We start from the raw sequence: 13,455 nt of genomic DNA, 5'->3' as shown, positions 1-13,455 counted from the left end.
GTCGATCGTCGCCGACCTCGCCAGCTGGCCGCCACTGGCGACCACCGCCGTGCGCCCCTGGCAACCACCGCCGGTCGCCGCCACCGGCGACCACCGCTGCCCGCCGACTTCCGTCGCCGTTGCCATCGCAGACCGTCTCTGCCACCGCCACCCGCCTCTGCCACCACCGTCGACGGTCGTCGCCGTCGCCGATTGGCGATGGCGGTCGTCGGCGGAGGAGGCCAACGACGACGCCTGTTGGTTGTCGCAAGCTCCGACAAAGGTGCGACGATCGTCAGTAGAGGTCATAGAATATTTCTGTCATTTTATAATAATGTGAATTACATTCTTTATAAAAAAAAATAATAGATATAAAAAAAAATGTAATTGTAAAAATTACATACATTATATAATCAAAATTATATTATATTACACTATAAATTTAATTAGAGTAGGATTACATTACACCCAATCTAATCTAATGTGGAATGGGCTTCAGTTGGGCCAACTTGTGGACTAGGAATTCCCCCATTTTGCCAAAATAACAAAAGTGCCATAAAAGGAACCCGAGGCAAAGTTATATGAACCATGGAAATTCATTATGCAGCCCGACACCCACAAAGACTTCTTGCCAAGGGGCCGAGTATGGAGCCAATGAAAAGGAAGGTAAAGGTGGGTAATAATAGCCGACTGTGAAAAACCATAAAAAGCAAGCGGTGCATTTTCCCGCCGCCCAAATTCCCGCCGCGGCGTCCGCTCGCATTTATATAAATACGTATCAATCAATCCCTGAAAACCCTAGAAAGAACCTTTCCCTCCGAATCCTCGTTTGAAAAAGGCCGGTCCTTTTCTTCTTCCCTGATCCGAAAGATGGAGGTGGAGGCGGAGATCGCCATGCTGGGGCTTCGGAAGATGGCGGTGGAGCGGCGGGAGGAGGAGAAGGAGATGGGCGGCGGGTGGGTGACGCCTCGAAGGGCGGAGTGCCGGATCCCGGCCGCGATCCGCTGCCCGCCGCCGCCGAGGAAGAAGTCCCCCGCTGCGGCATACGGAAAGAAGAAAGCGCCGCCCAAAAACGGCTACTTCAACCCGCCCGACCTCGAAGCCCTCTTTGCGATGGCGCCGAGGCGGGAGGAGGCCTGCGCCTGAAGCCAGGTGGAGAAAAGGTTAGCTCTTGTGCTAAGCTGTTATGTGCCAAGATCTACTCTTGTTCTTCGACCTAATCTTCGACCGACCCTCTTTTTGTAACACTAGAATATATTACTCATTTATCCTGTGCTATTGGCGTAGTTCATCGTACCAAAACGTGCAATTTTGGAATGTTCTTCTTTGTATTTCTTCTCGATCGTATGATCTATATCAGCCTTCTTCTTATCAAAAATCAAGTCTTTGTTCGAACTGCCAAGAACAAAGACTGCATATGGATGATTGGGGAGCATCCAATGTTGTGAGGAATCCAATGTTGTCTTCTTATGTTATACAAGACTGTCAATGCACTGTTGCAAACAAAAGCAGAGCAGTGGGATCTGAGGCACCAGTCACTTCAAGCTCAGATGCAAATGATACATGGTGAGAAATCTTCAAGAACCCTAATCCAGCTTTTGCCAGATTTCAGAGAAGGCTTAATGAGCACTTTGGGGACAAGTAGAGAGTGGAGAGGGACAACTTGACTTGCAATTGATTCTCTAAAGCATATTTTGAGTTCACCCAAATTCGATTTCAACTTGATGTTGGAATTAATGATTGTAATTTCTTCACGACGACTATAATTTTATATCTTCAACAAAACTTGATATTTATAAAAATAACTAATTTTAGCACTGGTGCTAGTTTAATTGATAGCGGAGATAAACAATTTATAATAATAATAATAATTGGAATGATTTAGAAATTAGATATTAAAATAAGCGTCTTTCATATAAATTTATAAATTATCTTAATTGCGAGCATTGGATTCCTAGAAGATTTGGCCTCGTGTTGGAATATAAGTAAGACTCTTTTTCCACCGACTTTTGCATTTTTGTTTTTTTGTGCATCGTGTCTTCGCATTATCAATTTAAATAACATTTTTTTATTTTACTTATTTTTCATAAACAAAAATTGTATTTATGCTTTTTGAATTTTCATCTCACGTTTTTTTAAAAGCTATTTACAAAAGAACATTAAAAAAAAATCAAATGAGTGTTTTTTAGTTGGTACGGGGTATACAGCTTATATTATATTAATATTGATTAATTTTTGAGTTAATTTTAGGATAATTAATGCACCTCACTCTATTAGCCCCTATAAAATGGCATAGATGTTATTAATAAGATATGTCTATTTATGCTATAGTAGTTATGAAATTAAAATTATTATAATTATAATTATGATTTTATAGTAGTCACAGTTTAATAGGTATAACATAAATTTATTTTGTTTAATAATATTTATATTATAATAATTATAAAATTGTAATTACTAAAAACTACGGTAACAATTATAAAATTGTGGTTAATCAATCAATTTAGAATTTAATAATATGATACAGGATAATAATACATAATTTATATCATATTTCAAAGGGTTAGCGGAGGAGGCGCTTTTTGATTAAAAAAAAAACAAATGAAAAAGGACACCCAATTTTTAAAAATGATTATTTTTATTTTTACCCTAATTTAAATTGATTATTCATGATTTGACATTAGAATTTGATAGGTAATAATCAAATTAAGAGGACGATGCAACTTTTCTATCTCGTCGAGCTGGATCCACGTTTGCTTGTTTCCACTCGAATGATATCGCGTACACTTTTGGTGTATTCAATTAAGAATCCAAGCAATAAATCATGAAGTCTCTCGTAAATAAATTAATTTAATTTTTTATATTAGATATTAAACTGATAAAATTAACATTATACTATCTTAGTCTAAGATATTTATAAAAATTTATTTCTTCATGCTGTTAATCCTAGTACTTGGGGAAAAAAATTTACAGTATATATTTTTTATATAAAAAATAATCAAAAAATATTAATAAATCTTACAATTATTTTTAATTTAAAAAATATTAACATGATTTAATTTTATATTTCATCAAAATTAATTTTGTTTGTCTTTCAAAATAAGTATGATTTTTTTGTTGGTAGTTTTAATTAAAAATATTTTAATAATATTTTGATTAAATTGAATTAAGTTTAAAATAATTTTTAATTAATATTTAAGAAATATTAATAAATACTAATTATTTATTAATAATTAGTTCTCCTTCCCTCCCAAGTACGTTTACTTGGATGGAGTGCAATGGTAAAAGTTACCATGTGACATTGAAATCACATATTTAAGCCACGGTTTGTATTCAATAAGTTTTGTGTATGACATTAATTTTTTTTAGTTGATATGAGATATTTAATTTACACTGATTAATTCTATGTGCAATTTGTTTGATCCTATAAAAATTTATAAGAGTAAATCGAAAATATCCCAACGTTCTTAGGTAAAAACTGATGATATTTTTTTTCAACTCCATAAAAAGAGTAATGGCAGTGAAATAATTGACGATCAGAAAGAAAAGCTGGTGGATCTTCCTTCTCAAATCTCCTCCCATTCCCTCTATAAATAACCTCAAGTACTCACAATTCATCTTCCAGTCCAGTTCCTCTGCTTCTTCTCTGTTTTCCTTCCTAGTAAGCGGAGTTCCTTTCCTTGATTGGCTCCTCTGTTTTCTTCTTCTTCTTCTCCTTCCGCGGGAGGAAGTAGAGAGACGGAGGTGCACATGGACGAGAAGTGGAAGCTGTCGAAGAAAGGGAGCAGGAACGGGAGCCGGTGGAGCAGCGCGTCCACGGCCACGGAGGCGGCGGCGGCGGCGGGGGCGCGGCCGTGCTCGTGGCGGTGTGCGAGGCTGGTGAGGGAACAGAGGGCGAGGTTCTACATCATGCGCCGCTGCGTCACCATGCTCGTCTGCTGGAGAGAGTGCTGACTGGTTTGACTCCTTGAGATCGTCGCCGGCGCCGGCGCCGGAAAAACACCATTCAGTGGAAGAAACCAAAAAAGGGAAAAAAAAAAACACGAGGATTGAAGACAAATTTGATGATCTGCAAGAGATTGATCTCGTTCAATCTCTCTCTCTCTCTCTCGTTCTCTATGACTGTTCGGCCTTTGGCGAAGTTTTGTTTACTTGGACGGTGAGAGGGAGTGAGCCGGTGAGCAGGGAAAGCGATGATCGTTGAGAAATTAAGAATAAAAAATATATATTTTAATAAATAATACAATTAAGTTTTCATTTTCACTTTTTTATTTAAGAAAACAAAGCAAAAGGACAATTGAAGATCGGAACGACGCGCTTTTCTAAAAAAAACCCCGTAAGATAATTTTTCTTCAAAATACTCTTTATCTCAATGTTATTGTATAAAATTGAGAGGTGCCATTTTAAATTTATAATTTAGAAACGACTACGGAGATGATGAGAGGGGATCTTCTGAATCATTTTTTGTGATCTAGAGATGTTTCTTTTAGATAGTAAAAAACGATCTAGAGGATTCAAACCTATGGAGAAGATATTATAAAACAATAAATCATTTAGTTCACTTAATCAAATCCTAAATATGTTATATTAGTTATCAAATAGGGAGATAAAAAAATACTTACTATTTTAAATAAATTATTACCATAATTTAAAAGTAATTAGTTACCATTTCTCCCTAAATTCATCGTCCTCCATATTATAGTTTAAATTGAGATAGATAGAGATGATAGTAACCCAAGGAAGAAATACAATCAATTATAGTCGAATCAGAACCCTGATCTAACCATAATTACAAATGATATCTTTTTTTTTTTTTTAGACTAAGAGATATGACATTATCAAATAGTTTCTTTGGAATAGAGCCTAGATCATCTAATAAAAAAAATAAAGTAAAGCAGGGAATTGACCCCAACTGCTTAAGATTATGATCCAACTGTAATCACAAATGCTTCATCCTGGTCAATTTTAGTAGAGAAAATTTTAGAATAAAATCACTGATGATTTCTAAAATTTAAAACGGCCCTTTTATTTTTGTCCTTTTTACTAAATAATTATTAAATTTTGATTTTTTTAATATTTTTTTACCACGTCAGCACGTCCTGGTCCCACCAAAATTAAGTGTCAACACTGGTCATTTTTAAGTAAACACCGGGTTGACTGTTAGTCATTTCTAAATTAACTTAAAACCATTAATTCACATCGTTACTTTAATTATCGCATTAATCGAGCCATTAATTTGATGGACTATCTTATTGTGGTAAAGCTGCCCGTTAAATGCTGTTTTAATTAATTTAACAGAAGCATTAGAGTTGGTGATATTTGTTTCATTAAATCGTCCCAAGTAAACCCTTTAGGGTTCAATGGCACGGGCTCCGGGTGATCTTCGACCGTCCGTGGGGAGATCTGACGGCGTAGATCTTTCTTCCCTTTGGTTTTTGTTGCGCTGTTGCTGGCTCTCAATTGGAGCTACAGTGGGGGGCTCGGAGTGGTGTAGCACGAAAGAGGGTGCCCAATGGGAAATGGCGGAGTGGATCGGCGATCACCGGGCGGTTTGATGATGGATGTTTTGCTAAAGATGGAATCTTTTTGCTCCGATCTCTCTGTTTGCTCGATTTTGAGCCATACTGTTCATGTTTGTTTTCTCTGAGCTTGAGTTAAGGATCTTGACGTTTAGGGTACGAAAATGATGCGTTTGGTCGGTTTTATCGTGAAAGATTCAATTTTTTGTGGGTGAAGCCCAAGTTTTTTTTGAGCTTTCGAGGTATGGAGATGTTAAAGCTGCATTTTGTTCGCACTTCTTTCCTTTTTTATCTTAGGGTTCAAGTTGATTTATTTCTTGTTAGGGCATTGAGAAGCAACAGAGCATTTTGTCTAATATGGGAGTTCGTTCTTTGATCGGGAGCGGAGGGGATGGTTTTGGCGGCGAGGATTTTGAGGAGCTGGGTTTGCTGCTCAGGGAGCAGAGGAGGCAAGAGGCGAGTGATCGAGAAAGAGAGCTCAGCATTTTCCGGAGCGGATCCGCTCCGCCCACTGTCAATGGTTCGCTCGCCGCAGTGGGAGGGATCTATGGGCGCGAAGGTGCATTCGGCGTGCCTGATATTTCCTCAGTAAAGAATGGGGACGAGATTTCGTCAGAGGAGGAACTCCTCTCCAATCCAGCATATGTCTCCTACTACTACTCGAATGCAAATATAAACCCCCGGCTACCGCCCCCGGTGCTCTCCAAGGAGGACTGGCGATCCACACAGAGGCTCCAATCCAGCTCTTTGATAGGAGGGACTGCTGATAGAAGGAAAATCAATGGAGGGGAGGAAGGGGATGATATATCACTCTTCTCTAAACAACCAATTTTTACTTCGATGGAGGAGCAACAGGCAGAGACGATTATGGAACCTGGGGCAGGAGAATGGGTTGATAGAGGAGATGGCTTGATTGGTCTGTCACTTGGCCGCCAGAAGAGCTTTGCTGATGTTGTGCAGGTGATCCATTTGTCAATATATAGCTGACAAAATCTTTTTATTGATCGATCTCAGTACTGCAAGACCTGATAGGTTTTTGTTCACTCGTGGTACCGCTCACACATGTATCCAATGACGACAATGTACATAACTACTTGTGTTTTTTAGTTAGTATAGACCTTGTTTTCTTTGATTTGAGTTTTAGACCTAACAAAACACATAATCATTGTTTTCATTCCTAAAAATGCAGAACATTTTGTGGTCATAACCAAGGTCAACCTATATGAGAAGTTTGCTTACATGTTTAATCCTGGTTACAACATAGAATAGATAACAAATAATAAAATTTTATCTCACATAAAAATTTGTGCCTATCTGGAAATTAGGATCCAAGTAATAGATCAAAATAAGTGAACTAGCAGTGCACTCACAAGGAATTTAGTTCATGTGGAGAAGCTTTTGAAGTGATCAATACCCTTTAGTGCATCAGCCTTTTTGTCCTTTTGAAATTTGGTCATATAATGGAGATAACATCCATCAAAGATAAAGCCACAAGAAATTAGTTGTTGTTATGTTCATAATTGTGATTAAAAGAAATACATGCAGAGTGATAATTAGATACCTATATGTGTGGTGCAGTGTAGTGAGTAAGAAAAAGTACGTGCTTTCAATATCAGATTCTAGCCTGTCCATTTCCAGCTAGCTCTTTTAATCGGTCTTTCTCATTGTCAACCTAGTTTTGAATAATGAACATATGTCTGCACCCATGATATCATGCCACATGCATACTTTTTCTCTTATATTTGGTGCTATAGATTCTGTCATTTTATAAATACATATATATTCTTTTTGCTGACCAGAATTGTGGTTGGCATAATTTGACTGTTGAGTTTTTTAGGATGAAGTTGTACAAAGTGGTCCCAGTTCAAGCCATCCCTCACGCGCTGCAAGTCGTAGTGCTTTTAGTGGTTCTGAACCATTATCTTCTCCTAGCATCCAGATTTCATCACATAAAGTAAGTGCATTGATGGATGAAGAAAACATCAGATTTCTACATAGTGACAATGGACATGAGAAAACTGGTACATCATTGCCTCACAGTTATGCATATGTTGTGGGCTCCTCTTTGAAGCGAAGTACTACTGATGCCCAGTCAGTTGCAAGAGCTCAGAGTCCCTGCATTCCACATTTAGGCCATTTAGGCCTGAGAATCTGTGCCCCTGACAAAAAAACTCATGATTTCTCCTCGAATGGTATCTCATTGGACACAGTTGAATCTGATGATCTTATGGCTTCCTTATCAGGTATTAACCTGTCATCTGCTTGTGAAAATACTACAAAATCAAAGACTCAGCAAGGAATATATGATAACCAGAACTTTCCTTTTGCTTCACATTTAGGCCAGAACAATGTTGACAAACAGCTTACCCTCAAAAGTTCTGATCCAGAATATCTAGGCATGCAGGCCATTCCTAAGTCGGCAAAACCTCCTTACCCTGGCTCCATTAGAAATTCAGTAGGTTCAGTGGATTTGAGAACTTCAGGATCAGGTTTGAATGGGCTAATTGAATCTCAAAAGTCTCCTGCTAAATCTGACAAGCCATATCTTGAAGCACCTTCTCATTACATCACCACAAATGGTGTTTCTTCTCTGTACGAGAGTGTCAATGCAGCCTTTTCAAGTTCCAATCTCAATGCGTATTTAGAAAATCCAGCATTATCAGCAAGTTTGATAAATCACGTTGGCTTGGGGTCTTTGTCTCCAATGTTGGAAAGTGTTGCTAGTGTATCACCAAATGCATCACCTAAAATGGAGGTAGGGGCATTACAAGGTGGAACTTTCTCACCACCAAATTTAGTTGGGCCTGCAGACATACGAACTCTCAGTAGAAATGGAAATTCAGTTTCCACTGCAGCAGCTCTTCAGGCACCACTTAATGACCCACTTTATATCGACTACTTGATGGCAGCTGAATATACTGCTCAACTTGGAGCCAACTGTTCTAATCCATCCCTGGAGAAAGGTTATCTAAGTTCTTATGCTGATTTACTTGGGATCCAGGAAACTTACTTGGAGTCCTTACTTCAACAACAGAAGCCGTATGGCATGACACATCTGGCTAAATCTGCTTCTCTAATTCATAATTATTATGGGAATTCAGGATTTGCCCTGGCTACTTCATATCCAGGAAGTCCTTTAGCAAATTCTATTGCTTCTCCTGTTGGACCTAGCATCCCTCTTAGTCTCAGAGAGCGCAATATGCATTATTCTTCCAACTGGCGAAACATAAGTAGAGGTGTTCTGGGATCTTGGCATTCTGAGGCTAATGGTAACATAGATGGACAGTTTCCATCCTCACTCTTGGATGAATTCAAGAGCAATAAGACTAGAAGCTTTGAGCTTGCTGAGATTGCAGGCCATGTGGTTGAGTTCAGGTATATAAGTCTATTCTTTGCCTTGATTTCTTGATTCCGTTCCCATTTTGACCTCCAAGTACATTTGTCAACATCTCAAATCTTCCATCTTACATAATTGGCAAGGATAAACATGAGATTCCAATCATAAGAGAACAATTATACCCAGATGTAGGGCTATATGGAAACATCTAATGTCCTAGTGTCTCATGTGAGATTAGTTTTATATTCTAATCACATATAACTAGTAACTCTAACACTCTCTTCAAACTAGAATGTAGATAAATCAATATTCGGCTTGTTACCCAGATAGAAATGGTCACATAAAAAAGAAGACTGACTTAGACAATTGAAGACATAACACTAGTGTGTGGTTAAAGAACTTCAATAATGAAACTCTCTGGATGAATGAGTTGATTACATTTTTTAAAAGAGTGAAATCTTCATGAATGTAGTTCTTTTCCTTAACTCATTTCAAATGGAAAATATCCCAGAATATTTGTGTTTGTGAAAATGAAGCAAAAAATCGTGGAAGGTTACTGAAAAAAAAAATGAAGAAAGAGACTATGTTTTACCTTACTTCAAGAGGCAAGATGTGAGACTGGAGATTGACATTACTACAAGGGCCAAGGTGTGAGAGTGGAGATTGAGTAAAGCTCAGATATGAAATTGAAAGAAAATGATGTTGAAAGAGAGACTGATGAATCTAGCTTTTTGTTTGTAGTGGAATGCTTATGGCGTGTCAAATATAAAAGAGATTAGGATTTCAATATGTAAATCTAAGGTAAGAGAAATGCCAGAACAAGGAGATTAGTTTTTCGTTTTATATTGAGAGAGGGTGCCAGGAAAAACAGGGTAAAAACTTTTTCTTAGTTTTTGACCATGAAATGTTTCCACACCATGTTGAATATGAGACAATTCCCTGTTTGGAGCAGAGGTGGCAAGGTTAATCCCTTCCAATAGTTGCCATTATACTGATTTAAACTGACAACCTTTGCTGGAAAGTCCTCCTCTAGCTCGCTTACCACTAGACCACTCAACTGTTGGTTAAAAGGTAAAACAAAAGCTCATGTATTGTTTTGTAAATAATTGGTAAAAAGATGATTGAATTGGTGTGGTTGTTGACATGATGCTAGAAAGATATAAGGACAGGCAAAAAAGAGGGTTTATACATGGGCTTTGAAGAGCATGGTAGGACACTAGAAGTGATGTTGGTAAGGAGCCCATAGTCAAGATCTTCTCAGATGTTTGGCATGAAGATCTAGGGGCCAATGACAACATCAATACAGAACTAAATGAGGCCATTCTAGTTTTATCAGATATAGGTGCTTATAGATGTAGGTTGCTTGCATGTAGTGTGTGGAAGCAACAAGATAGAGTGGATGAGCGGTGTTAAGAGCAACATACATAAGGAATAATGAAGAAATTCAAACAATCTGCTCCATCTGTTTTATAGAATCAACGTTACATTATTAGAATAATATGTATATCTTTATCTCTAGTTGCCTTATTTGAAATACTGCTGTATAGTGTCTGCTGTTCTTGTTGTTACATCAAGCAAATTTAGTTTAAGGACTATCATATAAAAATGATAACTTGCATCCTTCTCACAGCTATTGGCTGTGGAGATACAGGTTTTCACTTTCAGATTAGGTGTTAATAGTATTAGTATACAACCACTAAATGATTGTACAACACCTATCCTTTTCTATTATGTCTGAGGAATTTTTCTTACTACCCAGTAAATTCTAGCATAACAAAATTCTCACCTTAATAGCGACTTTTCTGATCTTCCTCTTAATCTTATCTGCCTAAGTTGTCATACTAAACTATTGGTACATTTATGTTTTACAATAGATGTCAATACTCCAATTTATTCACCGTTGAATTAGTTATTTTTCATTAGCATACATAAAAATTTTGAGTTTAACTTTCCTTTCCAGTGCTGATCAATATGGAAGCCGCTTCATACAGCAGAAACTTGAAACAGCTACTACTGAAGAAAAAAACATGGTTTTTGTTGAGATAATGCCTCATGCTTTGTCTCTGATGACTGATGTGTTTGGGAATTATGTGGTCCAGAAGGTAGAATTTGACTTTCCAATGAACTCTATGAAGTTTCTATACTGAATTGCTTCAAAAGGTCCTTACAATTTTTCCGCTTATAGTTTTTTGAACATGGATCATCAGCTCAGAGACGGGAATTAGCTAACCACCTTAATGGGCATGTATTGGCTCTCAGCCTCCAGATGTATGGTTGTCGAGTGATCCAGAAGGTACTTCTTAGCTGAAAAAAGTCCAATTAGTGTCTTAGTTCTAATATATATTAATTCACCTCAGCTGATACTTTATTCTGCTTTTGTTTACAGTGTAATCCTCATACTTCTGTTTTACTGTATACTGATAGTTGCATTTCACTTGTTTCAGGCAATAGAAGTAGTTGACTTGGACCAGAAGATAAAGATGGTTCAAGAGCTTGATGGGCGTATCATCCACTGTGTGCGAGATCAAAATGGGAACCATGTCATTCAAAAGTGTATTGAGTGTGTCCCACAAGATGCAATTCAGTTTATCATCTCAACATTCTATAATCAAGTTGTGACACTATCTACTCATCCATATGGTTGTCGTGTTATACAGGTTCATTTTTTTTTTATTTTATATTCACCGTCATACTAGTATATGTGAATGTGTATTTTACGTCTATTATTTTTTTCTTCTATTGTCTCAGAGAGTGCTGGAGCATTGTGACAATCCTAATACTCAACAGATTGTCATGGATGAGATTTTACATTCTGTTTCCATGTTGGCACAAGACCAATATGGTAATTATGTTGTTCAGGTCAGCTGTTTGTCAACAATAATCTATTCTTGTTGGATCAGCCTCAGATACATTAAAAAATTGGTCCTCCTTTTCAGATAGTTTGCAATGACTCCAATTATATTTTCTTTTAGAATGATAACTATATGTACATAAATTCTGCAAATGTCACTAGATCCTTGCGGGCACATTCAATTTTTTTCCTGATAATGTATCAATGAAAATTTGTTCTCTAATTATCTTGCATAGTTACCTTCTTGCTTAAGATTTAGTGAAGGTGTTCGATTATTCACCTCTGTTCTTCCATGCTTTTGCAAAGAAATTCAAAAAAGCTTTGCTACGAATGCACCGTCTGCATTTGATTGAGTAGTATCATTCATAATATATATAGCACGGGTGGTTCTCTCATCAAGCTAATGCAGCTTCTTGTGTCAACTACTGCCGTGCTGCTTTAATTTGTGAATCGTTGACGATTTTTCCTGAAGTTATCAGTTCTATTTATTTTATGGCTTACTAAATTATAACTTTTTCTTTCGATTTAAAGTAGTTCAGAACATCGCATATGACATTGTATGTATATTGACAGCATGTGCTGGAGCATGGAAAGCCTGATGAGCGTTCTGTGATTATTAAGCAATTAACTGGACAAATAGTACAGATGAGTCAGCAGAAATTTGCTTCAAATGTCATTGAAAAATGCTTGACTTTCGGTAGTCTTGAAGCACGACAGCTTTTGGTGAGCGAGATGTTGGGTTCGACTGATGAAAATGAGCCTCTCCAGGTTTGCTTCATCCATGCATTTCGTCAAACTATCGTAATTGGATATATTGCCTTTGGTCTATTGTGTTTCCCTTTGAGCTTTTCTAATGATGCAGTTTAGCTAACACCCTCATGAATTTAGAGTTTGGACTTTGGTTTATGCATTTAAATTCTTATTGTTTATCTATTTAAGGTTTATCGTCTCGTTGCGTAAGGGAACCCAAGGAGTGTTTCAAGAAATACTATCGTCTTGTAGTGAATTAACCCAGTTTCGTCAAACTAAATTCATTGCCACAACGTTCTGGAATTGCTAGGACAGTGATACAGTTCGCATCACTGAAACCTGTTTGAATGTTTTCCCTATTTGTTCAATGGCAGGCCATGATGAAAGATCAATTTGGTAACTACGTTGTACAGAAAGTGTTAGAGACGTGCGACGATCAGCAGCGGGAGCTGATCCTCTCGCGAATCAAGGTTCACTTGAACGCGCTTAAAAAATACACTTACGGGAAGCATATTGTTGCTCGTGTTGAGAAGCTTGTTGCCACCGGAGGTGAGTCTGTCAGTTTCTTCTCAAACAAGTCCATGACTCATACAGCTCACTCTTATTTGTTCTCCTTGATAAAACTAAACAAGTTTCTGAATTTTTGCTGCAGAGAGGAGGATCGGGCTCCAGGCGTCCTTTCCCTCGTAAGACAGCGACACACCGACGAAGTTGTACAGCTAACTGAAGCTAGTTTTAGCTCACTCTTTTATCTAGAAATAAGATCAATGTTGCTTGAATGGAATCCATTCTGTACATTTTGTAATTTCAAGGTAGTTTAATTATGCTAAGGCTGAGGCTCAGATGGCTAATAGAAATGAATTGAGTTCATGTTGGTTTGGAGCAGACATCCGATAAAATTGGAACAATACAGAGGAGGAAGATTGAGTTCATCTGTCTTTCCCTTGTTTACTCTTGGAATGATTGTAGGTGATGATATAATATATATACATACATTCTTGAAATGCATGAAAAACATT

General features: G+C 37.5%; 2 protein-coding genes across 3 annotated transcripts; both read left to right on the top strand.

The window, feature by feature from the left end:
* The first annotated feature begins 589 nt into the window (after positions 1–589).
* Positions 590–1,764, top strand: LOC122039810 (cyclin-dependent protein kinase inhibitor SMR4-like). Its single transcript, XM_042599249.1, has 2 exons — positions 590–1,142; positions 1,267–1,764. The coding sequence occupies exon 1, from the start codon at positions 850–852 to the stop codon at positions 1,123–1,125; it is 276 nt and encodes a 91-aa protein (XP_042455183.1). The 5' UTR covers positions 590–849; the 3' UTR covers positions 1,126–1,142; positions 1,267–1,764.
* A 3,544-nt stretch (positions 1,765–5,308) lies between these two features.
* Positions 5,309–13,440, top strand: LOC122041611 (pumilio homolog 1-like). Of its 2 annotated transcripts, XM_042601361.1 has the most exons (11): positions 5,309–5,740; positions 5,823–6,458; positions 7,336–7,741; positions 7,838–8,873; positions 10,796–10,937; positions 11,021–11,128; positions 11,280–11,492; positions 11,584–11,694; positions 12,260–12,454; positions 12,811–12,985; positions 13,089–13,440. In XM_042601361.1, the coding sequence occupies exons 2-11, from the start codon at positions 5,856–5,858 to the stop codon at positions 13,124–13,126; spliced, it is 3,027 nt and encodes a 1,008-aa protein (XP_042457295.1). In that variant the 5' UTR covers positions 5,309–5,740; positions 5,823–5,855; the 3' UTR covers positions 13,127–13,440. The 2 variants fall into 2 exon arrangements, with proteins under 2 accessions (XP_042457295.1, XP_042457294.1); XM_042601360.1 differs by having other exon boundaries at positions 7,336–8,873.
* The last annotated feature ends 15 nt before the right edge of the window (positions 13,441–13,455 follow it).

The sequence above is a fragment of the Zingiber officinale genome, chromosome 2A (genome assembly GCF_018446385.1).
Source record: "Zingiber officinale cultivar Zhangliang chromosome 2A, Zo_v1.1, whole genome shotgun sequence".
Classification (NCBI taxonomy): Eukaryota; Viridiplantae; Streptophyta; class Magnoliopsida; order Zingiberales; family Zingiberaceae; genus Zingiber; species Zingiber officinale.
Note: the sequence above shows the minus strand (reverse complement) of the source record. Positions and strands in the feature narration are given on the sequence as shown.